This window comes from Podarcis melisellensis (assembly GCF_964234715.1).
Source record: "Podarcis melisellensis genome assembly, chromosome: 2".
In the NCBI taxonomy this organism is placed as follows: Eukaryota; Metazoa; Chordata; class Lepidosauria; order Squamata; family Lacertidae; genus Podarcis; species Podarcis melisellensis.
Genome location: NC_138529.1, coordinates 20,955,519 through 20,982,692, shown reverse-complemented (window position 1 = coordinate 20,982,692; position 27,174 = coordinate 20,955,519). Strand labels below are relative to the sequence as shown.

At 46.0% G+C, this 27,174-nt stretch overlaps 2 protein-coding genes across 7 annotated transcripts in view; both read right to left on the bottom strand.

Moving 5' to 3' along the window:
- RAB5B (RAB5B, member RAS oncogene family) overlaps positions 1 to 444 on the bottom strand; it is a 28,084-nt gene extending 27,640 nt beyond the window's left edge. For 2 of the 6 annotated variants that reach the window (XM_081899014.1, XM_081899016.1), the window contains exon 1: positions 349 to 444. The gene's annotated coding sequence lies outside the window, so the exon portion shown is untranslated. Of the gene's footprint in view, positions 1 to 236 lie in introns of all 6 variants that reach the window. The other 4 variants (XM_081899012.1, XM_081899013.1, XM_081899015.1 and 1 more) reach the window with 3 other exon arrangements.
- Positions 445 to 2,135: 1,691 nt separating this feature from the next.
- CDK2 (cyclin dependent kinase 2) lies at positions 2,136 to 23,646 on the bottom strand. The gene is made up of 7 exons (XM_081898949.1): positions 23,208 to 23,646; positions 18,219 to 18,296; positions 17,008 to 17,131; positions 14,060 to 14,230; positions 10,268 to 10,369; positions 5,875 to 6,078; positions 2,136 to 4,692 (listed from the first exon to the last, which is right to left on the bottom strand). Exons 1-7 carry the CDS (start codon positions 23,321 to 23,323, stop codon positions 4,588 to 4,590), a joined length of 900 nt encoding a protein of 299 aa, XP_081755075.1. The 5' UTR covers positions 23,324 to 23,646; the 3' UTR covers positions 2,136 to 4,587.
- Between the last annotated feature and the right edge of the window lie 3,528 nt (positions 23,647 to 27,174).

The window sequence follows — 27,174 nt, the reverse complement described above, 5'->3', positions numbered from 1 at the left end:
AGCGGGACGGGTCGCCCACCCTTCGTGGCCAAAGGAGGGGGGAGGGAGAGGGCAGCCCTGCCCCCCCCGACCAAGCCCCCCTCCACCCCCCCCCACGCCAGGGATCCTCCACTCGGTCTCTTCCCCGCTCCCTCAGCGCAGGCCCGGGCGCCCCGGTGAGGCACTTCGCCACCCCTTCCCACCCGAAGGGCCCGACTTCTCCCCACCCCACCCCCCGGGGGTAGCCAGGCAACCACCTCTCCGAGGGAACCCCCGGCAACCACGCTCCACTCGGCGAGGACACTCGCTCAGGTAACCCGGACAACCGCCAAGGCCCGAGCCTCTCGCCCCCCGCCCTCCTGTGGGTACCTGAGGCGGCTCCGACTCGGGGCCCCCCCTCTTCTCGGCCCCCGTCTGCCTCGCACACAAACAAACTAGCTCAACCGAACCCACCTCTGCGCCGGAAGGCAGGGCTTAGTCTGCGACCCGAGCCAATCAGCGCCGGGCACCTGGGGACCGGTCACGCCCTCCCGACCAATCGCGCCGCGCAAAACCGCACCCAGGCCCCGGCTGACTAATCGCGACCCGGCGAAGGGAAGGATGGGCAGTAAGCTCCCCCGCCAATGGCGTTAGAGGAGGCGGGATGGCCAATTGAAAAGCAGCTGGCCTAGAGGAGGGGCGGGGTATCTCTCTAACTGATGAGGGAGCGAACCAGTAGGAAGGCCTCCGATTCAGGAGGTTTCATAAACAACAAATAAGGTGACCTGGCGGGGAGGAGCGCTCTGGCATCTCCAACCAGTTATAACCCGGGGCTTCAGTAGGCAGCGTCCAATCCGAGGGCCAGACGTCCTCGGCGAGAAGCGGAGGATTGATTGACAAGCGCGTTGGCGGGCGTGGCCTCAACTTTTTTGGCCCAACCAGCGATTACGCTATCGGCGCTAGCCAGTGAGAAGCGAGCTGCCCCTTGAGCGGCAGTCTGAGGGGGAGCGGGGGGAGGGGCACCTGGGAGCGTTGTGACCCTTGACTCTGGAGGCGCGTAGTAGGGAGCAAGTCCCACTGGGCTCAATGGCAGCTACTTCTGAGGGACTTCCTCGGGTTGGACTAGATGACCCTCAAGGGTGCCCAGGATTCTCAGGGACCACGTGGCCCTACTCTCTCTATTTCCTTTATTTCGTCTTCCAAAGCAACTACTCTATTCCCAACTTAAAAATGGAAAGCGTAATGCTGGTGGTCAACAAAAGAGGTTTAAAGACAAGTCAGATCTTTAAAAAATGTAGTATAAACACTGACAATTGGGAAACACTGGCCTGCGAGCGCTCCAGATGGAGAACAGTCTTTACCAAAGGTTTCATGGGGTTTGAAGACACTCAAACTCAGGCCGAATGGGAAAAATGTGCTAAGAGGAAGGCACACTTGGCAAACCCTCACCGTGATCAACTGCCACCCAGAAACCTATGTCCCCACTGTGGAAGGACACATGGATCCAGAATTGGCCTCCAAAGTCACTTACGGACTCATTGTTAAAACTGTGTTCATGGAAGACAATATTACTCGGCTACGTGTGATCGCCAAAGAAGTAGTTCTTTTAATCCCCAAGCTGCTGGTTGAGGCAAAAGCAAATCACCTGTTGGGCTTTCACGGAAGTATCACACACACAAACATTGGTTGCAGAAAGACACAATTTCTTTGTGTGTCTGCTCATGTTGTGGATGAGCCACAATGTAACTTTGCAACACCAGCACAACATACAGTGCTACCTCAGGTTAAGAACTTAATTCGTTCCCCGTACGGGCCACCAAAGAAAAAAAAAAGAAAAGAAAATAACTTAATTCGTTCCGGAGGTCCGTTCTTAACCTGAAACTGTTCTTAATCTGATGTACCACTTTAGCTAATGGGGCTTCCCGCCGCCGCAGGATTTCTGTTCTCATCCTGAAGCAAAGTTCTTAACCCAAGATACTATTTCTGGGTTAGCGGAGTCTACAACCTGAAACATCTGTAACCCGAGGTACCACTGTACTAGATCCTGCAGTGGAGTGCAGGGCAGATAAACAGTCTAGACGTCTTTTACCACATTAGGCTTAGGCAAGAATCCCCAGCTCACATGAGACCAACGACAAAATAGAAAAAAATTATTCAAGAGCATAGTCGCATGTATAAAAAATTACAGATATTTTAATGAGTTAAATGTACTAGTGCCACAATATTTTAGAAACATCTGTCTTGCAAAGAGCTACCAAGAAAAGGACAAAAATATTTTTTCCTTAAAAAAGTTTAATTACAAGGTGCTTAGACTAACAAGTTCTATACAAAACCAGAACTCTTTTTTAAAAACAACAACAGCCTTATAAATATATAAACATCTTCTAGTCCGAAAGATGAAGGGGAGGTGGAAGAGAGAAGAAAAAAGTATCACTTCTAAATATTGCATATGCATAGTGCTACGGGGAGGGGAATAAAACCCTTTCTACCTTGACATTTTTTGGATGGTGTATTGCTGGCATTTTAAAGTTATCCACAGCTAGCACATTTTCAGCTTAATGGAACCGAAATGCCACACTTTCTCAATGAAGACCCATTCACGTCTGCCAGGTTAGTATGTTGTCTTTATACAGAATAGTTGTTCATAGAGAGAATATATCTAAGAATAGATAAAAGTAAGCCTTAATCTAGACCCAAAGCACCAGACATTTCATCCATGAATGAAGACTAGATTATGGCTTATGACGAAGGGGTAACTCCCCTCCTTCAATATTCACTGAATTTGAAAAATAGGCAATGTTACTTCACAGAACACATTTTCTTGTAGAAAATGTGTATATCGCTCCAACATACCTCTTAAGTTACAAAAAAGGAATGAAAACCTTACAGAAATAAGATATGATCCCTTGCTTTACAGAAGTCTCTCATTTTGGACCCATCACACTATTCATTGGTAAGTGGGATTTGCCAAAACAACTAGAAAAACACCTTTAAAGTTTACTATAGAGAAGGCAAAGAGACTTTGTTTAGATGATTCAAGTTATTGCAGCACCAGTGCACTGAGCAGGCTGCCTTTTGGGTTTCATAGTTCATATTTAGTGAATCTTGCTTTCTGCAGACAAACTTTTATAACTAGCTCAATCCAGGTGACTGAGTGATCTCTACCAATTGCACTAGTTCTAAAAGATTAGAATTCTAGTTCATCACATGTAATTTATAAGAAACTAATCAGTTTTGAAAGTTTAGATTTCCGCCCATAGATTAAATGTTTGTCTGCACCTCAAATCACATCTATTCCTTGCATTTCACTGAAATAACCTGAGAGGTCTGAGTGCCTTCAAGGCATAGTAGCACAAAGATAGCGGTGTTGACATTTGCAGCTTGGAACAGTGCAGTTCACAAATAATAATTTCCTAACTGAAGGTAGGAGTTGCATTATTTTGGCTAAAATACAAGAGGGGAGAGGAGAAATAACTGCAATTTTATCCCTTTAATATTCTCACACCTGAACTTCAAAAAATTAACAAGCACTCACACACAATTTTTGTTATCTATTTTCACACAACACACTGCTTGAAGACAAAGCTACTTGGCAGATCCATTCCAGCTGAGGGCTTTGCTAGTTTACCAAAAATAAGTTTGAGCCCAAAGAGCAATGAACTGAAAGTTTCCCACCTTCTGTCATTAAATCGGCCACCCACCCACACAGATGGAAAGCCTGTGACTCAGTGCCACAGACCAGAAAGGCATGTACAGGAGACAAGACAGTAAGATATTGTAAAGTGGATAGGGTAATGCCCATTAACCCCAATGAACATACAGTGGTCACGTGGCTGGTTAGCAAGGTGTTCTTATGAGCTTTGACAGTCCCACTTCTTTTTCCAAGGGCTTCTTGTGGGCTTCAACCAGCAAGCATCACAAACTACGGTCCATCAGGAAAAGGCTACCAGACTTTTGACTGCTATCACTGGTGCAATGAGGAATATCACGTTCGCATATTGCAGGCATTACCCAGCTCCTTAACAAAAGGAAATCTTCCTGCTTGTGAAAAGTGGATAGTTAAGTGCATAGTCCTCATTGAGGATCCCATCTGAAAGGAAATGGTGAGCACCTCTGCCGGCACCAGGAGGACTTTATCATGCAAGCACCAACCAATACCCATGATCCAAATCAGAAAGACGCCATCTCTGGCTGCTGGAGGCAAGGACCGCTCAAACAAATGCACAGCTGACCTTTGCAGAGGAAGCTGGAATTGAGCGAGTCACGACAGTACAGAAGACGCTTTGTAAAAGTTACCAAGGGAAGAGAGACAGAAATCCTGGGTTGTTTTTTTTTTAAAAAAGGAATGACACTATAGCCTCCTGAGTAATTAAGACTTCCTGCGGCAGCTGGCTCTGGGGGCTTCTGCCTCTCTTCTCATGGAAAGGCACCCTTCACACTCAGCTAGTACTTTAAAATAAACCCAGGAGTAAATATAAAACAACCCCAAAGGTGTGGGCTGGACCTCCAGTTTTCCATTCAGGGTGAAGTTGAGAAAAGTCTTTTCTAAGTGCAGGCACCTGGCGCAATCCAAGACGGGACGGGCTGCTGAGTTTGCCGGAGGGCAGGCTTGTTGGCACCACTCTCCTCTCACAGGCGGAGGTGTGGCACGGCTTTTGTGACATCCCGGAAGAAGGGGTGGTTGAGCGCGGTCTTGGCCGAGATCCTCTTGTTGGGGTCGTAATGCAGCATTTGCTAAAGGGGAAAAGAAGCAAAGAGTTAGCGGCACGCAGGGTGCCCAAGAACGGGCAGCCAACTCTCCTCGGTCCTTCACATGAGACACCATGATACAGTCTGTGTAGTGGGACACAGATGTTACCCCAGAAGCAAAAGCAGGGACTGAACTCAAAACAAAAACAGGACTGAGAACAGGGAGGTGGTGAAATATAGGAAGGAGGTGTTTGCAGCAACAAGAATAAAATGTCAGAAAGCAGGAGTGAGGAACCTGGTTCCCTCCAGATGTTCTTGGACTACATTTCCCATCAGCCCCTGCTAGGATGTTATAGGTAAGGAGGTCCAGAAATAGACAGAGGTTAAGTATATAGGCAGTTTTTCTTCCGTCGGTACCTACCACTGATACATTTTAATCAGATACAGTATATACAACAGAGTGTGAGGTGTAAAGGTGAAAGCAGTGGGATGTGGAATATATTCTGGATGTGTCCTAAATTCAAAAAATGATGGGAGAATACTGGAAAACGAAGAAATAACGGGCTACACTTTACCCATGCACCCTCACATTTTGTTATTTGGAGATGTTAAAGATGTTGGTCTAATTGAGAATAGGGAATGAATACACATTGACTGCTAAAATTTCTTGATTATTTGCCAAAATCAGAAGATAACAAGCGCCCAGGAGATAATGGATAACCAAAATCTGAAACAGTTTAGGAACAAGCAAGCTCGCAAATATGGCGACAAGCAGAGAGAACAGGCAGAAGCCAATGTCTTCGGGGAAAAATTCAGTCTTCACTGGACTGCTATATCTGCTATATTTCTTTTGGTGCGGAAATCTGATTTTATAGGTGAAAAATAAAATAAAAGTGGTGTTTAAAGCAGATCGAAAGCCAGGACTGCCAATGCATCATTCTGAAAGCAATGGCAGGCGTATGCCACTTCCTAAGGATTACTGGGCTTAAGCTCTGCGAGATATAGACACTTGCATGGGAATGCATACTCAAATCTTTCTAAAAAGCCAGAATTCCACTTATCGAACTTTACTCCAGGAAATGATCCATGACTTGGGGGGGGGGGAGGGGCTGAAGACATGCACAGAGCAAATGCTCTCATCCCAGTGGTCTGGATATTTGCTAATGCTCAACGCCCTTTCCCCCCTAAAGCTGTTGAGACTCTGTCCACGCTGCCTTGCTAACTCACCGCTAGGAGTTTCCTGCCCTCCTCATCTAGAGGCGGCACAACCTTACTGAAGTCCTGTCGGGCCCACTTGGGAAAGCTGGATTTGTAGTCGGGCATAGAGGTGACACCTGGCCACACAGTCTCGTCCGGCGTGCCGAGGGTGCGGAAGATGCGGAAGAGCTGGTCAATTTCCGAGTCCCCAGGGAAGAGGGCTCTGTGGGTTATCTGTTGGCAGGAGGAAGATAGTTCAGAATCCCGGTGCCATGAAATACCGTATTTTTTTGCTCTATAAGACTCCCTTTTTCCCTCCTAAAAAGTAAGGGGAAATGTGTGTGCGTCTTATGGAGCGAATGCACAGCTATCCCAGAAGCCAGAACAGCAAGAGGGATTGCTGCGTTCGCTGCGCAGCTATCCCTCTTGCTGTTCTCGCTTCTGAGATTCAGAATATTTTTTTCTTGTTTTCCTCCTCCAAAAACTAGGTGCGTCTTGTGGTTTGGTGCGTCTTATAGTGAAAAATACGGTACCTTCCTTCCTTCAGCCAGCCACGCCTCGTTCCTCTCATGGCTGGCATAAAACTATTGTGCTCAAGGGACTCAGCAGGGTGTAGTAATCAGGACTGGAGAGAAGCGAGTTCAAATCCCAACTCACCCATGAAGCTATTGGGCCAGACATTTACCTTTTACAGTGGGAGGACCTGTCACCCTGCAGATCTTCCTGGACCACAGTTCCCAACATTTCTGGCCAGTGACTACACTGGCTGGGGCTGACGGGATCCAGCATTCCCCACACGTTTTATGTAAATCACTCTTGAGCATTTCTCGGTAGTGGCGCCTGCCCTGTGGAACGCCCTCCCATCGGATGTCAAGGAAATAAACAACTATCTGACTTTCAGAAGACATCTGAAGGCAGCCCTATTCAGGGAAAGTTTTGAATCTTTGAGGTCGTTTTCTATTTTATTTTGCTGGAAGCTGCCTAGAGTGGGCAGCATAGACTGTAAATCATAAATTATTATTATTGCTATTATGAGAACTTCTACTGGAGGTTGCTGTAATAAGTTAACTCCGAAGGTGAAGCAGCAGTAGCAGGAAATCTACAATCCTTTATTCATTTATAGGCAGGGAGGTTTTCTCAGTTGTGCTTAGCCTCCCCTACAATCACAGGAAGAGTGCAGAGAACGAAAGAAAAGAAACCCACTTGGGCTGTCACTATTTCAAGGCCACAAAAATAGAGCAGATCTGTGTCTAACCAGATTCTCTGCTGGACTACTGTGATGTGTTCTGTGTTGAGCTACTCATCAAAACGTATCAGAAGCTGCAGCTAATGCAGACTGCTGTTTCTCTATTAGTAAGAACAGACTCAAAGGGAGTATATAGCTCCAAGTCAGACCTATCTGCACTGGCTTCCAATGTACTTCTGGACAGGGCACAAACTGGGTAAATAACCTTAAATAAGTCTTAAACTGCCTGGGCACGGTCTCTTCTTCCACGTATACTTCCCACTTTCTGAGATCAGCAGCCTTACGTGGATCCTCAGTTATTAAGGTGAAATAAAAGTAATGCACTAAGTACAGCTTCCTTTGGAATGACCACTAATCTCTGAAACGCCCTGCCCAGGAAGGCCCACCTGCCCCCTCCCTACCTAACTCCACTGCAGGAATAACAACATAGCTCAGTGCTTTGAGTGCGGAAGATCCTAGACTTGATTCTCTGCACCTCCCAGTTAAAAGGATCTGGGAGAAGATGACGGGAAAGACCTTGTTTCCATCCAACACCCAGAGAGCAGCTGCCAGTCACATAAATAGTTTGACAGGTTGTAGCAAAAGGCCATTCTCAAATTATTTAATTTCTTATTTCCTGAACATTCGATTATGCTGCTGCTACATTGATCTTTTCGGATAGCCTGCAGAGTTCTAATCATACCTATCAATTGACTGAATGCTTATCACATTTTTTCACAGCGTATTTCTTTACATGAAACCCAAGCAACAGGTTTATTAAAAAAGCGATCTTTTAAGCTGTAACCTTTTTTATATAACTGCTTTGATCTGCTTTTCGTCTTCTGACCTGCCGCTTTTAGGTTCCATTTGGCTTTTTTAGTGCTGCCACTTGTACACAACTGTTTTTCTTTGTTGCATTATTTACGTATTGTTATGTAAGCCTCATTTACCGGACGGAAAAGCAGCTAGTAAACTAAAAGGCATTTTTGATCCTGGTACTACTTACAAGGGCTAACAGCCTTGTAAGATGCTGAAACCAAGATTGCCAGGCGATCCAGACCACCTAAGACCGAGGAAAGATATCTGACCCAGAAAGCTCCCATGGGAATCGTTCCACAAGTCCCTCCCTCCGTGACGCACAGCCCTTGGCATGAGCTGCGTGCAAGACAGTTCTGCACTCATCTCCGGAGTACAAATGCTCAGCTGCCCCCACCCCACAGGAAAGGGAAGCATCGTCGCCTTGAGCAGTGCTGCCATCTCAAAAGGTGAATCCACAACAGATCCCCTTCTGTTCCCTTCTGCCAGTTCTCTGGCGGTTTCTGCCCCAGGGAAAGGGGATGATGTTAGCGGTTGCTTGCCCCACACGGTGCTGCCAAGTCAACTGATCCCGTCAGCAGCTCTTCACAAGGCAAAAGGCAAGGAAGTGGGAAGCATTTGATCAGGGCTCTAGCCCTGCTCCAGAAAGGAACACGTGAGAGCTCACTTATGTGAGCACCCAAGCTGATGTCACACCGACAGCATTAAAACGGGGCTGGGCCCCAGACTTTTGAAGAAACTAGAGTTCCACGGGTGCAACTGATTATGTGGAAGACAGAAATCCTTGCAGTGTTTAAGGATCTGGGTGGAGGGTGGGGAGTAGGTGGTAAATATGCGTCCATCAGCAGCATTTGAAATTATTGGGCTCAGGCAGTTGTACAGTGGTACCTCTAGTTACGTACTTAATTCGTTCCGGAGGTCCGTTCTTAACCTGAAACTGTTCTTAACCCGAAGCAACACTTTAGCTAATGGGGCCTCCTGCTGCCGCCGCACCGCCACAGCACAATTTCTGTTCTCATCCTGAAGCAAATTTTTAACCCGAGGTATTATTTCTGGGTTAGCAGAGTCTGTAACCTGAAGCGTATGTAACCTGAAGCGTATGTAACCCGAGGTACCACTGTACTGGGACAAGAAGTGCACTGATCCAGAGGGATGGAAGTAGAATACAGTGGACGCTCGGGTTGCGAACGTGATCCGTGCAGGATGCACGTTCGCAACCTGCAGCGGTGCGTCTGCGCACACATGGGTTGCGATTTAGCGTGTCTGCGCAAAGCGCGATCTAGCACTTCTGCGCATGCGCGACCGCCGAAACCCGGAAGTAACCCGTTCCGGTGCTTCCGGGTTTCGGCAATCCGCAACCCGAGAAAACACAACCTGAAGCGTCTGTAACCCGAGGTATGACCGTAATCTTTTCCTGCAGTTCCAGAACGCACTGTTCAGATCTGGAGAACGGGATGACATAGCTGCGTTATACTGAAACCAAATCATTAGCTCTCCTGATCCCACCCCCAAATATATGGTTGGACTCCCAATTCTCACCAGTGCCAGCAAGGATGGTAGAAGTCAGGGCTGGTGGGAGCTGGCAACAGGCTTCTCCCAACCGATCTTGGGCTTCAGACGCCATGACCCCCTGCACTTGTAAACACATTTTGAACTGGGTACTTCATTGTAACTTTTAGAGGGTATGGTGGATGTGCTGAACTCGATGACATTTTGCTGCCTGCTTATACTTTGGGATTCCAATACAGAAGCGAGATGAATTATCCCTCCCCACCCTATGAAACTATTTGCCCGTGAACACTGGGAACTTTTGGTTATTCCAGAACTTTTCTGGCCCAGTTTATTTACAGTCTCCGCCTGTAGCATCCCTGAGCAATTTAGGGTCAAGAGATGCAGGCCCACCAAGGAAGTGTGGGCAGGGCATCATCAGTTTTCCAATACTTTTTGCATCTATTACAGTGGTACCTCGGGTTACATACGCTTCAGGTTACATACGCTTCAGGTTACAGACTCCGCTAACCCAGAAATAGTACCTCGGGTTAGGAACTTTGCTTCAGGATGAGAACAGAAATTGTGCTCCAGTGGCGCCGCGGCAGGCCCCATTAGCTAAAGTGGTGCTTCAGGTTAAGAACAGACCTCCAGAACGAATTAAGTACGTAACCAGAGGTACCTCCTTCTTTCCAGGACAGTGTGGCTTCACATCTTCTGCCTCTGCCTCCCCAAGAGAACTTGCTTCGGGCTTTCAGACCCTGGTCTGTATTCAAGATTCCCTGGCTGCCCCTTCCAACCTTAGCACCGCTGGGTTCATTTTGATCAGCTGTTCCAGCTGATGCCACGTTCACCACGCCCACCCCGCTTCACTCCCGGAAAAAAGGTACATACCATCTCTGCGAAGATGCAACCCAGACTCCATATGTCTACAGCTGTTGAGTAGTATTTGCAGCCAAGGAGAATTTCTGGAGCTCGGTACCAGAGGGTCACCACCTTGTGTAAAGCACAAAACACCATAGACAATTCAGTGTTGCCGTTTCCCCCCTTTTATACATACGTACAATTAAATTACAGGCCATTGGCAGGAAGGAGTCCCAGTTTATTACAGGTGCAACTCCAGCCCCTGTGAATGAAGGCAAGATTAGCATTCAAAACAGGGGCGCACACCAGCAACTCCTTCATAAGGAGGGTTACCCTGAATGTGCACAGCTAAAACAACTGGATAATCGAGAGGCTTGGATAAATATTCCCTCCACCAAGGTTTTTTCTGACGAAGAAAACACAGGGTCCAACAAACAGCAACTATGAGGCTTTCCAGTTATTAGAAAATCAGCTATACATGGATGTTTTGACTTTAAAAGACTCAGGAATTATTTTCAAAAGAGTAGCCCTTTCCCCAACCTATATTGTTGCTCACTGCAAATAACAATAGTATTAATAATAATAATTTTATTTCTACCCCGCCCATCTGACTGGGTTGCCACTCTGGGTGGCTTCCAACAGATATAAGAACATAATAATGGTTGAAGGAGCTGGGTACATTTAGCCTGGGAAAGAGGAGACATAGAGATAATATCCATCTTCAAATATCTAAAGGGTTGTCATATGGAGGATGGAGCAAGCTGGTTTGGGTTGGGGGTGTTTACTGAGTTGTTTATGTTTACATTATGTATTTTGCATTTTATATTGTGATTTTACATTGTAACTGCCCTGAGACCTGTGGGGATAGGGCAGTATACAAATTTAAGTATTTTTGTTAAATATTATTTTTTATTATTACACACTAAACGACTTCCCTATACAGGGCTGCCTTCAGAAGTCTTCTGGAGGTTCTATAGTTATTCATCTCCTTGACATCTGATGGGAGGGTGTTCCACAGGGTGACTGCCACTACCGAGAAGGCCCTAATTATCCAAATTTTATTTGAAAGATAATCTGAAGAGAATTTTTTTGCGGGCAAGGGCAGTACAGTGGTACCTCAGGTTACAGACGCTTCAGGCTACCGAGTCCGCTAACCCAGAAACAGTACCTTGGGTTAAGAACTTTGCTTCAGGATGAGAACAGAAATCACACGTTGGCGGCGGGAGGCCCCCCTAGCTAAAGTGGTACCTCAGGTTAAGAACAGTTTCAGGTTAAGAACGAACCTCCAGAATGAATTAAGTTCTTAACCCGAGGTACCACTGTAGCTCAGTGGCAGAGCACAAGCTGTGCAGACAAAATATCCCAGATTTAATCCTTGACATCTCTAAGCAGGGCTGAGAACGGCCCCTGACTAGAATCTTAACAGTCCACTGCCAGTCTGTGTAGCCTATAGCAAAGAAGAGAAAACCAATGGTCTGATGTGCTGTAGTGCAAATTCCCATGTTGCTCACAGCAGCCCAGAATGCCTGTGGAAACCAAGCCAGATGGGCAGGGTATGAATAATAACATTATTAAAATTATTATTATTACAGCTGGGGTGGGGGAATCCAAATCTCCAGACCAACTGTCTCTCTCGCACAAAGCAGGTGCCAACTAAATAGGGAATTCTGGGCAACGATGTATCCTTAGATCATAATAGTTAAACTAAAGCACTATTAATGCCCACATTGCTTTGGTTTTTTAGGGATTTATGCTCATAAGAAAGTCACAGCATCATTTTACATTTTGCAGGCTGCATCTCAATGACGGCTTTTCTAATGCTGGGTCCAAAAAATGCCCATTGCTTACTGAAGACCTTTTTTACCATATTTATATAGTGGTACATTATTATTATTACTATTATTATTATTATTAGAAAATCCTGCAGCTTGAGGCAGCTTTCTTTTGTCTCTCCTGCGGATTTCAATGTATAGTATTGCTTTGTTTGCCGATTTATTTATTGATGACTGATTTACGGCATTTCCATCTACTCAACTGCATATATATCTGTTTTAATATACCCACCGGTAGAAAAGCTCGCATAAATAAATCATCAAACAACAGCATCCACTTTTCCATCTAAAAGTACAACAGAAGCATCTTGCCACAATTTGAAAAATCTATAAATATACTTTAAAATATGAGAAACAGGGCAGACATAGAAAACCCACGAATCAGTAAACAGGGAGGAGCAACACAGTACTAATATCATGTTGTTAAGAAAGCCATGTAAACTAGTTTTCAGTGCCTGTAAGAAAACATGGGCCAGAAGACTCAGAGGTCCTCTGCCCTGCACCCACAAACTGACACTTATGCCAATCTTAAAACACACAATAGGGCTTCTGATGTGGACTTGAACGATCAGGGCAATTTCTTATCAGAAAAGACGGTTCTTAAAGTATCCCGACTCCAAGGCATTTAAAGCTTTAGAGCTCAAAAGCCTTTTGAATAGAGTGTGGATGCAAATTGATGACCAGAGAAGAGGGTTTATGCAACCAAACCTACTGGCACCAGTTTGAGGTTGGGAACTGCATTTTTAAACAAAGCAAGCTTCCAAACTGTCTTAAGGTACACCCAGGATGGATTTGATTTAAATCACGAGTCAGTAAGACTTGATTTAAATCATTTTTATTTTTTTTTACAGAAAGACTCATTTTTGCTGGTATAATCTTAATATTTACAACCAGAAGAAGATTTCATTTTGGGAATAATAATTTTTCTGAGTAGATGTTTCAGTTATATCAAAAATTACTTATTTGGTTATACCAGGGGTCTGCAACCTTTAAGACAAAAAGAGCCACTTGGACCCGTTTCCGAAGAAAAAAAACTGGGAGCCGTAAAACTCGTCATTATAAAAATAACTTTTTTGTCACTTTTTATTATTTCTTTGTCAACCCTTCAGAATTACTCCTCCTCATAGAAATAAACGTTAAATTAACAAGTTACCTTTTTTTTTGTGTGTGTGTGTTCTTCACTCCCCTTCAAAACAGTGACCAGCGTACATGCCCCCTTTCAATGCAGTGACCAGCGTACATGCCCCTTACAATGTAGCGGGCGGGCGAGGGGGCAGGAAGGTGACGTCGGGACGGTGTGTGACTAATGCACGCACTGCCCCCATGCGACATCACAGCCAGTACAGCGCCCACCACAGTGGGGAGTGTCGGGGCGCACAATGCGCCTCCTCCCCTCGCTAGTATCCGCCCCGGAGCTGGGGCAAAGGTGTAAAAGAGCCACATGCGGCTCCGGAGCCGCAGGTTGCAGACCCCTGGGTTATACTATTGGAATTACATAGACCGATAATTATGAAATTATTGTGAGGTTTAATAAGTTCACTGCTTATATTTGGACAACTCTTTTGCTGTACCTTATTGGAAGGAGAAAAACAATAATTTCCTTAATAACAATTTAAACAATTTATTTAACTAAAATAGTAACATTATAGCATCTGTTTCCATGTTTGTTAACTGGCGTGGTTAAACTTTTTTTTATAACCCAATTTAAGTAAAAAAATTCCCTTTTAAATTAAAAATATATATATATTTTGATTATTATTATTATTATTAAATCATTGAATTTTATCCACCTTGGGTGCAGCTCTATGTAATACTAACTAGTGATATGGAGCTTCCTGGACCATCAATTTTGGGGGAAATCTCTGGGAAGCCAATTTGTGCCATTACATTACACACTTGCAGCACCAAGACAATTATTTCCACCAATATTTGGGGAGTTGGGGGGGGGGGAAGAAAATTGATCAGAAACAAGCGAGCGACGCACACTCACTTCGTGTGTGTAGGTTCGCACGGGCACGCCAAACGCCCGAGCGAGCCCAAAGTCGGCCAGTTTTATCGCTCCCTCTGCGTTGATGAGGAGGTTTTGCGGCTTCAGGTCGCGGTGGAGCACGCGGTGAGAGTGGCAGAAGGCAAGTCCCTGCAGCAACTGGAACAGGTAGCTCTAGGGGAAGAGAGACAGAAAGGATGAGAGATAGAGAACAGCCCTACAGAGCCAACCAAAAGCTCGCTGTCAGGAGAACTGGCCTCAGCACCAGCAGCTGAGAGCTTAAAATGCTGGGAACCCATCCAAAGTTCCTTCCTGCTACTTGAACCTATGAGGTATCGCCACTTAAGCTGAGTCAACAGCTCAAGCAGAGATGACCTAAATTCTCTCCCGTCATTAAAATTCATTTGATCTCGGCATTTTGGAAATGAATTTTAATGATGGGAGGGGACATCTCCGTTGCTGAGTCACCTGAACTGGCCACACCTAGAAAGTTTTAAGTCGGGAAAAGGGATTGGATTTGTCTGCTTTAAGTTTGCCTCTGGAACACCAACTTCTTTCAGCCTATCCACCGCTAAATATATGAATAAGTCATGTATATAACCAGGTGCATCTGTGCTGGAGTTGGGGACTTAATACTTATTTTGGAAGGCGTGTTGCCTCAAGCTTGAATTATTCTCCGTTTGATACACCACCTAAAAAATCCCCTACTCTGGGAAATTTGCTTAAGTCACATTATTTGGTGTTACCTTGTATATATTGTAGGCCACTTGACACTGAATGAAGATGCAATTTTGTAGCTGTATGAAGTGTTGCAATCAAATTATCAGCCTGACAGTGGTACCTCAGGTTACATACACTTCAGGTTAGAGACTCCGCTAACCCAGAAATAGTACCTCGGGTTAAGAACTTTGCTTCAGGATGAGAACAGAAATCATGCTCCGGCGGCGTGGTGGCAGCAGGAGGCCCCATTATCTAAAATGGTGCTTCAGTTTAAGAACAGTTTCAGGTTAAGCACGGACCTCCAGAACAAATTAAGTGCTTAACCTGAGGTACCACTGTACTTTTAGGTTGCCGGGTTTTTCTGTTCGCAACACAGGCGATCCTTGCTGCCACTTTTTGTCTCAGACTTGGCGGCTAAGGATTTACAGCCCAGTGCAGCCCAGGAGAAAGGACTGCTATAAGATCCAACAGAGCATTTCCCTTCCCAGCTGGCCTTGGGGCTCGCATGGATCCTAGTGCATTTACTCCTCCACAGAATCCCTGCCTGCTGAAGTATGTAGAGGCTACGCTATGGTTAGGCGAACTAAGTCCTGGGGGCCAGATCCGGCCCAATCGCCTTCTAAATCCGGCCCGCGGACGGTCCGGGAATCAGTGTGTTTTTACATGAGTAGAATGTGTCCTTTTATTTAAAATGCATCTCTGGGTTATTTGTGGGGCATAGGAATTCGTTCTTTTTTCAAAACATAGTACGGCTCACCCCAAGGTCTGAGGGACAGAGGACCGGCCCCCTGCTGAAAAAGTTTGCTGACCCCTGCTCTACGCAAACCAAGGACAAGCCACACCAAGTCCTGCCCCCACCCCCGTGGGCAGATTGTGTGTCCCAGCCCTTCTTTTGTTATAAGCCAAGTTGGGAGGTTTTTTTGTCATTTTAAAAACACATCACCGAAGGATAAAGTGTGAAAACAACATTAAACCATACAATCTGTACCCATGTCTATCACAGGTGGCGCTGTGGTCTAAACCACTGAGCCTCTGAGGCTTGCCGATCAGAAGGTCGGTGGTTCGAATCCCCATCATCATCATTTATTATTTATACCCCGCCCATCTGGCTGAGTTTCCCCAGCCACTCTGGGCGGCTTCCAATCGAGTGTTAAAAACAATACAGCATTAAAAATTAAAAACTTCCCTAAACAGGGCTGCCTTCAGATGTCTTTTAAAGATAGGATAGCTGCTTATTTCCTTCACATCTGAAGGGAGGGCGTTCCACAGGGCGGGCGCCACTACCGAGAAGGCCCTCTGCTCCCGTTGTTCTGTCCCAGCTCCTGCCAACCTAGCAGTTTGAAAACACGCCAAAAGTGCAAGTAGATAAATAGGTACTGCTGCGACAGGAAGGTAAACAGCGTTTCCGTGCGCTCTGGTTTCCGTCACAGTGCCCCTTTGCACCAGAAGCGGTTTAGTCATGCTGGCCACATGACCCAGAAAGCTGTCTGTGGGCAAACGCTGGCTCCCTCGGCCTGAAAGCGAGATGAGCACCACAAGCCCACAGTCGCCTTTGACTGGACTTAACCATCCAGGGGTCCTTCACCTTTATTTTACCCATTTCTATATGAAGATGCTACCCAATTCTAGGAAGATCCAAGATCTAGCCTTTATCCACACTGGTGCATTCCTTCTATGCATGCACATACGAGACTCCCTGAACATGCAGGGAGTTTCCTCATTCACTTCAACGCTGGCCTTGTGCACACATTCCACTGCAGACACAAAGCCGCCCTCAAAAAAGGAACAGGGCGAACCTGTGAGTGCAAGAGACTAGGGCCCTGCGGGATCTGACATCTTTCCGCAGGGCCTGCAAGACAGAGTTGTTCCACCAGGCCTTTGGTCAGGGCGCAGCCTGACTCCCTCCTCTGGCAACCTGCACAGAACTTTGCTTAATCGGTTGCCATTAATTTGATTTTAATTAATTTTATAATGAAATTTTTAGAATGTGTGATTATTTGACTGTTTAATATTTGATTGTTGTTAGCTGCCCTGAGCCCGGCTTCGGCTGGGGAGGGCGGGATATAAATAAAATTTATTATTATTATTATTATTATTATTATTATTATTATCATCATCATCGCGCTTCTGCACTAATCTGTGCATTAGCAAAAACCAACGTCGCCAGTGTATTCACGGTGTGTACGCATACGTGTTTCATAGCCCAGCAGCCCTGCCCTCCTCCTAGTCACCTTGGTAAGGGGCAACTCTACGCCACTGATCGCAGACGAAGAATCCATGAACTTCTTGAGGTCCTGGTGTAGGAACTCAAAGACCAGGTAGAGCTTGTTCTCGGTGTGGATCACATCCAGCAACCTGGAGAATCGGGGAAGGAAGAAATAAGGAATTTGATAAGGAAGCAGTAATGAGAAGGCATTTTTTTGGCCAGGAATAATGCAACACCCTTAAAACTTAATAATAATAATAATAATAATAATAATAATAATAATAATAATAATATATTAGTTATACTCCACCTATCTGGCTGGGTTTCCCCAGCCATGCTGGGTGGCTCCCATCAAAATATTAAAACCACGATAAAACATCCAACATTAAAAACTTCCCTAAACAGGGCTGCCTTCAGATGTCTTCTAAAAGTCAGATAGTTGTTTATTTCCTTGACATCTGATGGGAGGGTGTTCCATAGGGAGGGTGCCACTACTGAGAAGGCGCTCTGCCTGGTTCCCTATAACCTCACTTCTTGCAGGGAGGGAACCGCCAGAAGGCCCTCGGAGCTGGACCTCAGTGTCCGGACTGAACGATGGGGGTGGAGACACCCCTTCAGGGCCAAAGTCGTTTAGGGCTTTAAAGATCAGCACCAATACTTTGAATTGTGCTCGGAAACGTCCTGGGAGCCAATGGAGGTCTTTCAGGACCAGTGTTATGTGGTCTCGGCAGCGACTCCGTCACCAGTCTAGCTGCCGCATTCTGGATTAGTTGCAATTTCCGGGTCACCTTCAAAGTTAGCCCCACGTAGAATGCATTGCAGTAGTCCAAGCGGGAGATAACCAGGGCATGCACCACTCTGGTGAGACAGTCAATGGGCAGGTAGGGTCTCAGCCTGCGTACCAGATGAAGCAGGTAGACAACTGCCCTGGACACAGAATTGTCCTGTGCCTCCATGGACAGCTGTGAGTCCAAAATGACTCCCTGGCTGTGCACCTCAAAGATTTATAGAAACAGAAACACTGGTGAGTGGTAGCTTTGCACAGTTTTACTGTTTATTATGTAATCTCCTTTGAAGCGTCCTCTGATAGTTGCTACCAGATACTGGATAGAATGGGCAGTTAGGATGGCACCTCCAAGGAGTGTTGTACCCTTAATAAATTGCCTGGAACGGAAGACATTCTACTCACTCCTTCCCAAAGCACAGATCTCAGCCAACTTTCTTCCACATACTTACTTGACAATGTTGGGGTGGTTCAGCTCCTTTAGCAGGGAAATCTCCCGGATGGCTGTACTTGGGACGCCTTCAGTCTCCCTGCAAACAAAGAGGGGAAACAAGGTGAGAAGGGCCGAGAAGGTGCTACAGAGTGGAAGTAGCCGTGTCCATGACCCACTGATACGACATAATAAGATGCTCCCTCAATGCGGCAAACTGGGCATCAAAAACTCGTGGGTGAAAGGATTTTCCACTGTGGACGTTTATTCAGCAAAGGCACGCGGTCTAATCAGTTTGCACACGGAAGCCCAAACAACATTGCACTGGGCCTTAATCTAGCCTAGCTGATTAACCTTCAATCATATAAAATCAGCTCCTGGAATGTGCAGCGATGCCACTGGCTGAACTGTTTTTTATGGTGGTGCTATGTACCCCGACTAATTCGGTTTGCCAAATACACTTGTACCTTGGTTTTCAAACAGCTTAGTTCCCGAATGTTTTGGCTCCTGGATGTCAGAAACCTGGAAGGGACTGTTCTGCTTCATGAACTATTTTTGAACCCGAACGTTCGACGGGACGCCTGTGGCTTCTGATTGGCTGCAGGAACTTCCTGCAGCCAATCAGAAGCTGCGATATGGATTTCAAACGTTTTGGAAGTCAAACGGACTTCCAGAACGGATTCTGTTCGACTTCCAAGGTACGATTGTAGTATAGAAGGGTTTGAAGGGGTGGGAGGCTCCCAATTCTGAACTGGCAGCTGCATTTTCACCTGCCCAGCACCTGATTTCACATGTGCATGGCAGGTGGGCATGCCACGAACTGCAGGTAATTTGCACGTAAGTCACCAATGCAGACTGCTGCTAGGAAGAGTTCTACCTGACCAAATGGACAGCCAAGAGAATGCTATGCTCAAACAGCATTTTCTTGTCCCTGAAAACCATGAGGCAGGGGTTTGGAAACCATGAGATCAGAATGCTGAAAAAAGGCAGCAACTGCGCACATTCCATGTTTTCCTTGGGGAGAGAGATACCTTAAAAGTAGGGACAGGGGTCAGGAATAATAATATGCACAGAGTGTTCTGTAAATGGCACACAGCCTCAGTTTACCAAGTAATTACAGTATCCCCATCGATGTCTAAAATAAAAAATATATGCTCATCATACTGTTAACAAGTGCCTTCAAGCACTGGAAAACTCTCTCCAAAGGCTCAGCTCAAGCGGCACATTTTCAAATATGCAATTAATGCATCTAATTAATCTATTAGCAACGCCAATAAAATAATCAGCGCTTCTGGCCTACTATACAAAAGGGAAAGGAACGCAGCACAAGTCAAGTTGATCTATTTTGTTAGGTCAACCTCTTTCGGGATCAACAATTCAACTGCCGGGGATCATGTTTGGATGCAATGTTGCTCATAAGCCATAGGGACTGGCCTTCTCCCTTTCTAGAGCAGGGAAACAAACCCTAAGCAAGAGACCAAGAACAAACCCTGGCTCCCAGCCACGGCTTATTTGGGAAGAAACGCAGTGCGTGTACACACTGATTCACACAACGCTAAAAGCCGGCTGCTTCCTTCCTCGGCTTGCTTCTGTGCTCTAGGAAGCGAAGTGCAAAACAGGGGACATTTGAGTTGTGTCTACCAGTATGCAGTATTTCTTTAAACTATGGTTTGCTGTTAGCTTTGCCGGGTGAAATTCATAGGGGCCAAAATGAACTCCATAGCATCTCAGCCAGATTCATAGCTCTGTTTCTGAACCTACCGTGAATGTGAGGTGAACATCAGGCATAACACAATGTACCTCTAAAAATGTCAAACCACAGTCATTGCTAGGTACATGAGAAGCCTGCACCCATTTTTTTTAAATTACCCATTGCGGTTAGCGGTCCACATAGCTATTTACAGTGGTACCTCAGGTTACATACGCTTCAGGTTACAGACTCCGCTAACCCATAAAAAGTACCTCAGGTTAAGAACTTTGCTTCAGGATAGGAACAGAAATCGGGCAGCGGCACAGCGCCAGCGGGAGGCCACATTAGCTAAAGTGGTGCTTCAGGTTAAGAACAGTTCCAGGTTAAGAACGGACCTCTGGAACAAATTAAGTACTTAACCCAAGGTACCACTGTACATCAGTTTGCTATTGATTCCAGGAACTTCAGGCCATGCTTTTCAAGAACAACTTAGGGCTTGTTTTCCCCTCCTGATGGCCTTAGCATTAAACAGTCAGTAGGCTGTTGGGCAAGGGCAGGGAAAATCCAGAGAATGAATTCAGCTAAATTCACTGGGCGACGAGCCTAATCTACTGAAAAGTTGTCGTGAGAATTAATTAGGAAGAAGAAACAAGTATGTCAATGTGGGGCTTCTTCAGAGTAAGGTTGGGTTATAAATGTATCACAGGCAACGTTCACTATGTTTTAAACCCCCAAGTAACAGTAATATAAATAGTTGACCCTACAGCACAATCCTAAACGTGGCTAATCGAGAGGATGTCTCATTGAGTTCAACAGAAATAGCTCAAGGGTGGCTATAGGATTGTACATCTAGGGTAATTCATTCCAATCCAGTACATTGGGCATTGTATAAACACAGAGTAGCAAGACTGCTCAGGGACGCGGGGGGCGCTCTGGGTTAAACCACAGAGCCTAGGACTTGCCGATCAGAGGGTCGGCGGTTCGTATCCCCGCGACGGGGTAAGCTCCCATTGCTCGGTCCCTGCTCCTGCCCACCTAGCAGTTCGAAAGCACGTCAGAGTGCAAGTAGATAAATAGGTACCGCTCCGGCGGGAAGGTAAATGGCGTTTCCGTGCACTGCTCTGGTTCGCCAAAAGCGGCTTAGTCATGCTGGTCACATCACCCGGAAGCTGTACACCGGCTCCCTCGGCCAATAAAGCGAGATGAGTGCCGCAACCCCAGAGTTGGCCATGACTGGACCTAATGGTCAGGGGTCCCTTTACCTTTATCAAGACTGCTCAGTTTACATTAAACCCACAATAGTGGGGAAGGGAGTAGGTTTTGCCCCACGCGTGTGAAGTCATATTTTGCCAGTAGCACACCCTAAACCTAGAACCTTAAGATATAGGAGGATTAGTGTTCAAAATTTGCCTGGTGCCAAGAGCATTTTGCACCTGGCTATCAGCCACTTGCAACCACGTGAAGATGCCCGGGTGTCAGGATGACGCCTGACATCCCCACCATCTGGAGGTGCGTGCCTGGTGATCCTTGGATCTTGACGGTTTTCACACACTGGCAACACACCCTGTAGAATTCTATCTGTTATATTTCATCTGCACAATCAGAATGAATTTCAGGAACCAAAAACTCTTATACTGAAAAATATGACTTTCGAGCTGCCTGGTCCCGGAAATGGCAACTAGGCATTCCGTCTGGGCAACTGCAACCCTGGTTTAAGGAGCCATTTAGCACCTAGCTTACACTTCTGAATTTCTAACATTAATGAGGATAGGCTGTGATCACACCAAGGCAGAAGAAAAACAGCACTTTGCCCATGCTCAGAGACACTCTCCTCTCCAGCCTGGAAGAATTAATCCCAACCACTGATTAGGAGTATGGGAACAGGAGAAAAGTCCTGCTTGATCAAGTCAAAGACCCATCTAAGCCTACATTTTGTCCTCACAGTGGCCTATGGGAAGCCTGGAAGCAAGACCTGAGTACAACCTTCTCACTGCACTTGTGACTCCCAGCAAACAGCATTCAGGGGAAATTCAGGGTTCTCTTCTAGCCCAGATTCTCCTGGACTGCCCATTTCGAAAGCAGCACAATCAAGATGAGGCCCCAGCGCCACTAGGAAAGAAATCTAGATACAAAATGAAGGGCTCCCTTCCCTGTCAAGAAGACACACACTATACATTAAAGGTGCGTGACGTTTCCCAAAGAATCCTGAGAACTATAGTTTGCTAAAGGTGCTGGAAACTGCATGCCAGTGGAGGGGAAACTACAGTTCCTACTGTTCTTTAGGGAAATCATATATGCGTTGAATATTCTTTAAATTTATGGTGTGTATAAACCACCCTGAGAATCCCACGGGCATAGCCAGCCAGGATTTTTCGGGGGGGGGGAGCAAAAAGTTGTTGAGCTTTTTGGGGGGAGATCACCCAAAAAGTGTTGATCATAGGAAAAAAAATATCCCACAATTACTGGGGGCAGGCTTCTGTTGGGGAGGCCGGAGCTCAGTTAATTTGGTACTGTATTTTTAAAGCTTTTCAATACTTTTGGAGGATTGGGGGGGGGAGCTGTCCCCTGACTCCCCCCCTTGGCTACGCCTATGGAGGGTCCCATCCCGACAATTCGATTAGAACTTCAAATGTGTGCAAAATAAGCCCGGTGGCCTTTTGCAATGCAGTAACTGGCCATAACCAACATTTTAGCATCGCTCAGTAAATTAACGCCGCAAGGGGGTCATTCAGATCCGTATGAACAGAATCGTACTTTTCAATAAGTTGCAATTCAGAAGTTTGAGAGAGAGAGGGAGGGAAAATTGTGTACTCAAAATAAGTCCAGCACCCTGAACCGGAGTAACTGGGCACTGCAGCCAAGCAGAACCACGACTTGAGGGCAACCCCCCCCCCAACATTAGAGTAGGTACTACGAGCCCCCCCCCCTCCGAAAGTGAGGCCAAGAGAGCGGGAGGGGAGGGGAACGGCTCTCTCCCGCTCCGCGTAGGTCGGCCCTAAATATATACCGAATCGGCGCACAAGGGAAGTTCTGTTCCCCGTCCGCGAAGTTACAGGAAGGAGGGAGGGCCGCGAACTTCTTCCCAAGTCCCCTTGCTCGTCACCCACCCATTCAAAAGAGAAAATCCCGGCTCCTCCTCCTCTTCCTCCTAATGCAAAGAGAGGAGCAGATTCGTCTGCAGATTCTTTCCAACGCCTTCAAGCGAAGGGGATTTTTTATTTTTGCTCGCCAGGCCACCCAGTTTCTTTCTTAAAAATTGGGTTTTGTTTTAGGGTTTTGTTTTGGAGTGGTAGTGTCTGGCGAGGAATTATTTGCACTCACGTGTCCAGGCGGATTTTTTTAAGCGCCACCACCTCCCCGGTGACTTTGTTCTTCGCTTTGTAGACCACGCCGTAGGTGCCCTCGCCGATCTTCTCCACCTTCTGGAAGTTCTCCATTGGAGGAGGGTTTGGCTGGGGTGGATCCCAGCTTGCCTCTCCGTAGAGCGCAGGGAGATCGGGGCAGGCAGGAAGGAAGGAAGGAAAGAATGAAGGAAGGGGCAAGTAGCGAGATCCAGGCGGGGCACTTCCCTGATCAGCGGCCGCGCAGTTGGAGAAAGCTGCAACCTCCCCGCGCGTTCGACGCGGCGCAAAATGGAACGTGGTGTATCTTTTTTTCGCCGGCGGTTGACCGCGCTCCTGCGTTCTCTTTCCCGCGCGCGAAGCCGAGCAACTTGGCAACAATGCGAGCGCTTCCCGTTCCACGGCTCCTCCTCCGCCTCCCAGTCTGCTTCCCGCGTTCCATTCGCCACGCCCACCCTCTCCTCCGATTGGCTCTGGCGCCCTCGGCGGAACACGCGCGTTTCTGGGTTGGCGGGAGTTTTTCCTAAAAGGGCTAGTGGTAGTTTCGAGAAAGAGGGGGAAAGGTGCGGTATCCTAAAAGGTGTGGGTTCTGGGGGGAATCCTGCTAACGTCTGTGTGGCTGTCAACACAGAGATGCAGCTTAAAGCCTGTTTTTTGTTTCTTTTCCCGCCGTTAAAAATAAAATATAATAATAATAATAATAATAATAATAATAATAATAATAATAATAATAATAATAATAATTTTTATTTATACCCCGCCCTTCCCAGCCAAGGCCGGGCTCTGGGCGGCTAACAAGCAATAATAAAAACACGTTGAATGAATACAATTTAAAAACAAGATTAAAATACAACATTAAAATATTAATAGTATTTATTATTAAATTATTAAAATATTAAAAGTTAAGCATTTCGGCTTCCTCTTATGGCAGCACTGCCCATGGCCGCTAAGGGGTGTAGGCAGTAAAAAACAAATACTTAACTAAAAGCAGAAATTGTAGAAAGATTTTGACAGATTCTTTTCCTGAGCACTTGCGGAGACATTTCATTCCGAATCTGCTAGACACTGCCTTTGGATTTTGAAACCATTTCGAAAGGGGAGAGGGCAGGAAGAATCCTTTGAACACTTTGGAACCCTCACAAAGGGATTTCTGAGTAAATATGCGCTGCAGAGTGCGTTTAATCTTCCACTTGACTATACGGAGGGGGAGCTATTTACATAGTGAAATCCCAGCGTTGTTGTCACACCCCCCCCCAAAAAAATAAGGATAGCCTGGATCAGGCCAGTGGCTGTCTAGTCCAATATCTTGTTCTGACAGTGGATATTAGATGTCTGTGGGAAAACTGCAAGCAGGACAGGAGAGCTGTGGTCTCCAGCAACTGATATTATTATTATTATTATTATTATTATTATTATTATTATTATTATTATTATATTATATTCAGAAGTATTGCAGACTCCCACATACAAGAGGCAGCGTACAGCCATCATGCCAAGTAGCAATTTATAGTCTTATTCTCCATGAAGTGTTCTCATCCCCTTTTGAAGCCATCCAGGCTGGTGCTGTCAGAGCCTTTGGTTGGGATTGAATTCCATACTTTAACTGTGCACTCTAAAACTATATGCCAGGCTTTTTTCCCAGCTGGAACTCTCCAGAACTCATTTCCGGTACCTCTCAGGTGGGTGCCATTGCCACTACAGTGGTACCTCGGTTTCTGAACTTAATCCGTTCCGGAAGTCCGTTCTTAAACCAAATGTGTTCTTAAACCGAGGCGCACTTTCCCTAATGAAGCCTCCCACCTCCGGCGCCCTTCCACCGTTCGGCTTCTGTTTGTAGACTGAGGTAAAGTTCACAAACCAGAACACTACTTCCAGTTTTGCAGAGTTCGTAAACCAAATACAGTCATACCTCAGGTTGAATGTGCTTCAGGTTGAGCACTTTCGGGTTGCGCTCCGCGGCAAGCCGGAAGTAACGGAGTGTGTTACTTCCGGGTTTTGCCACATGCGCAGACGCTCAAAATGATGTCATGCGCGGAAGCAGCAAAACGCGAGATGTGCCGTTGCGTCTTACGTTCCATTCAGGATGCAAACGGGGCTTTGGAACAGATTCCATTCACATCCCGAAGTACCACTGTAGTTTGTAAATAGGACTGTTCGTAAACCGAGGTGGCACTATACACTGACAGCAAGGGAAGCGTTCATGTTGAGTTCCGGCACCTCTTTTTAAAGAAAAACAGCACTGACTATAAGAGTCTCGTGAAAGTGTCTTGCAAAAACGATAATAGAGCTGTTTGGCACCTTAAAGAATGACACTGCATTCTTACACCTATTTATCTGGAAGTCATTGCCATCCAGCAAACGCATTGCATTAGGCTGTAATGGCATACGCTTTCATAAAGCCAAGCCTGCAACCCCCTTCATCAGGTGAAGATGTGTTATAGTCTTTGTGTCTGTATCGAAAGACTGTTGTGGCACCTTTCAAATTAATACCTTTATTGAAGTATTGATTTTATAGTATTTATTAATTCCTCTGATTGCTCCTCAGATGCATGAACTGTAGACCACAGTTGATGGGGTGTATACGTGAGTGTAAAAGGGGGGAAAGCGTGGACAACAAACCGCAAGCAGTACACAATATGCATGTGCAGAATAAGCACAGCGACCTTTTGCAATGCAGTAATTGGCAATAACAAACATTTTAGCTTTGCTCAGTAAAATAACACAGGAAACCATTGCCGATATTCAGATCCACATGAACAGAAGCATAATTCTCAGCGAGTTGCAATTCAGAAGTTTCACATGAAACTTGAGAGAGAGAGGGAAATTAAACATTCTATTTTTTTTTTAATGGTGCAGGATCAAATTAAATAAGTTAGAATGGTACACAGCTATGTCAGGAGGACCCCTGCCAGCAGGAACATTCTCAAATCTAAGGGAGATTCTTATCAATTAAAAAAATGTCAGTAGGAGCAGATTGCATCCCACAAATTAAAGGGAAATATGCAGCCACTGTGAAATGGGTGAGTTCGTTTGCTTACTGTTATTTTATCACTTACACAGCGCAAGAAATGTGCTGTGCGGATTAGCATTTAGGACAGTCCAGTCCCACAGGCTCACAATCTAATAGAAACTATACAAAAGGAAAAGAGAATAGTGAGGGATGAGAAAAGCAAGCAAATTCAGATACCAAGTCTTTCCCATGACAGAATTGCATAGTAAATTGGTACCCTGCCCTTCGACCAAAGAATCCCAAGCACTGTCAATTGGGGGCAGTTGTCCCATTTGTTTTCACAAAAACCCTGTGAGGTAGGTTAGACTGAGAATGTGCAACTAGTTCGAACTCCCTTGCAAGCTTTCTGTTCTCAGCAGGAAACGGAGCCAAGCTTCTGTCCAGTTCACCTCGCTATCCTGTTACTATGGCTTGTTATCACTTGTATGCTTTTCTTTCTCTGGGCCAGTGGTCAGCAAACATTTTCAGCAGGGGGCCGGTCCACTGTCCCTCAGACCTTGTGGGGGGCCGGACGATTTTTTTTGGGGGGGGGGAATGAACAAATTCCTATGCCTCACAAATAACCCAGAGATGCATTTTAAATAAAAGGACACATTCTACTCATGTAAAAACACCAGGCAGGCCCCACAAATAACCCAGAGATGCATTTTAAATAAAAGGACACATTCTACTCATGTAAAAGCACGCTGATTCCCGGACCGTCCGCGGGCCAGATCTAGAAGGAAATTGGGCTGGATCCGGCCCCCGGGTCTTAGTTTGCCTACCCATGGTCTAGAACAGGGGTCAGCAAACTTTTTCAGCTGTGGGCCAGTCCACTGTCCCTCAGACCATGTGGGGGGGGGGTGGACTATATTGGGGGGGGAATGAACGAATTCCTATGCCCCACAAATAACCCAGAGATGCATTTTAAATAAAATCACACATTCTACTCATGTAA

Coding starts and splice junctions, on each gene's coding strand:
- CDK2 (XM_081898949.1), bottom strand. CDS start 23,323: ATGGAGAACTTCCAGAAGGTGGAGAAGATCGGCGAGGGCACCTACGGC. Junction 18,297..23,207: donor AAAAAAATCCGCCTGGACAC/GTGAGTGCAAAT, acceptor CTTTGTTTGCAG/GGAGACTGAAGGCGTCCCAA. Junction 4,693..5,874: donor AGGGCAGGAAACTCCTAGCG/GTGAGTTAGCAA, acceptor TTTCCCCTTTAG/CAAATGCTGCATTACGACCC.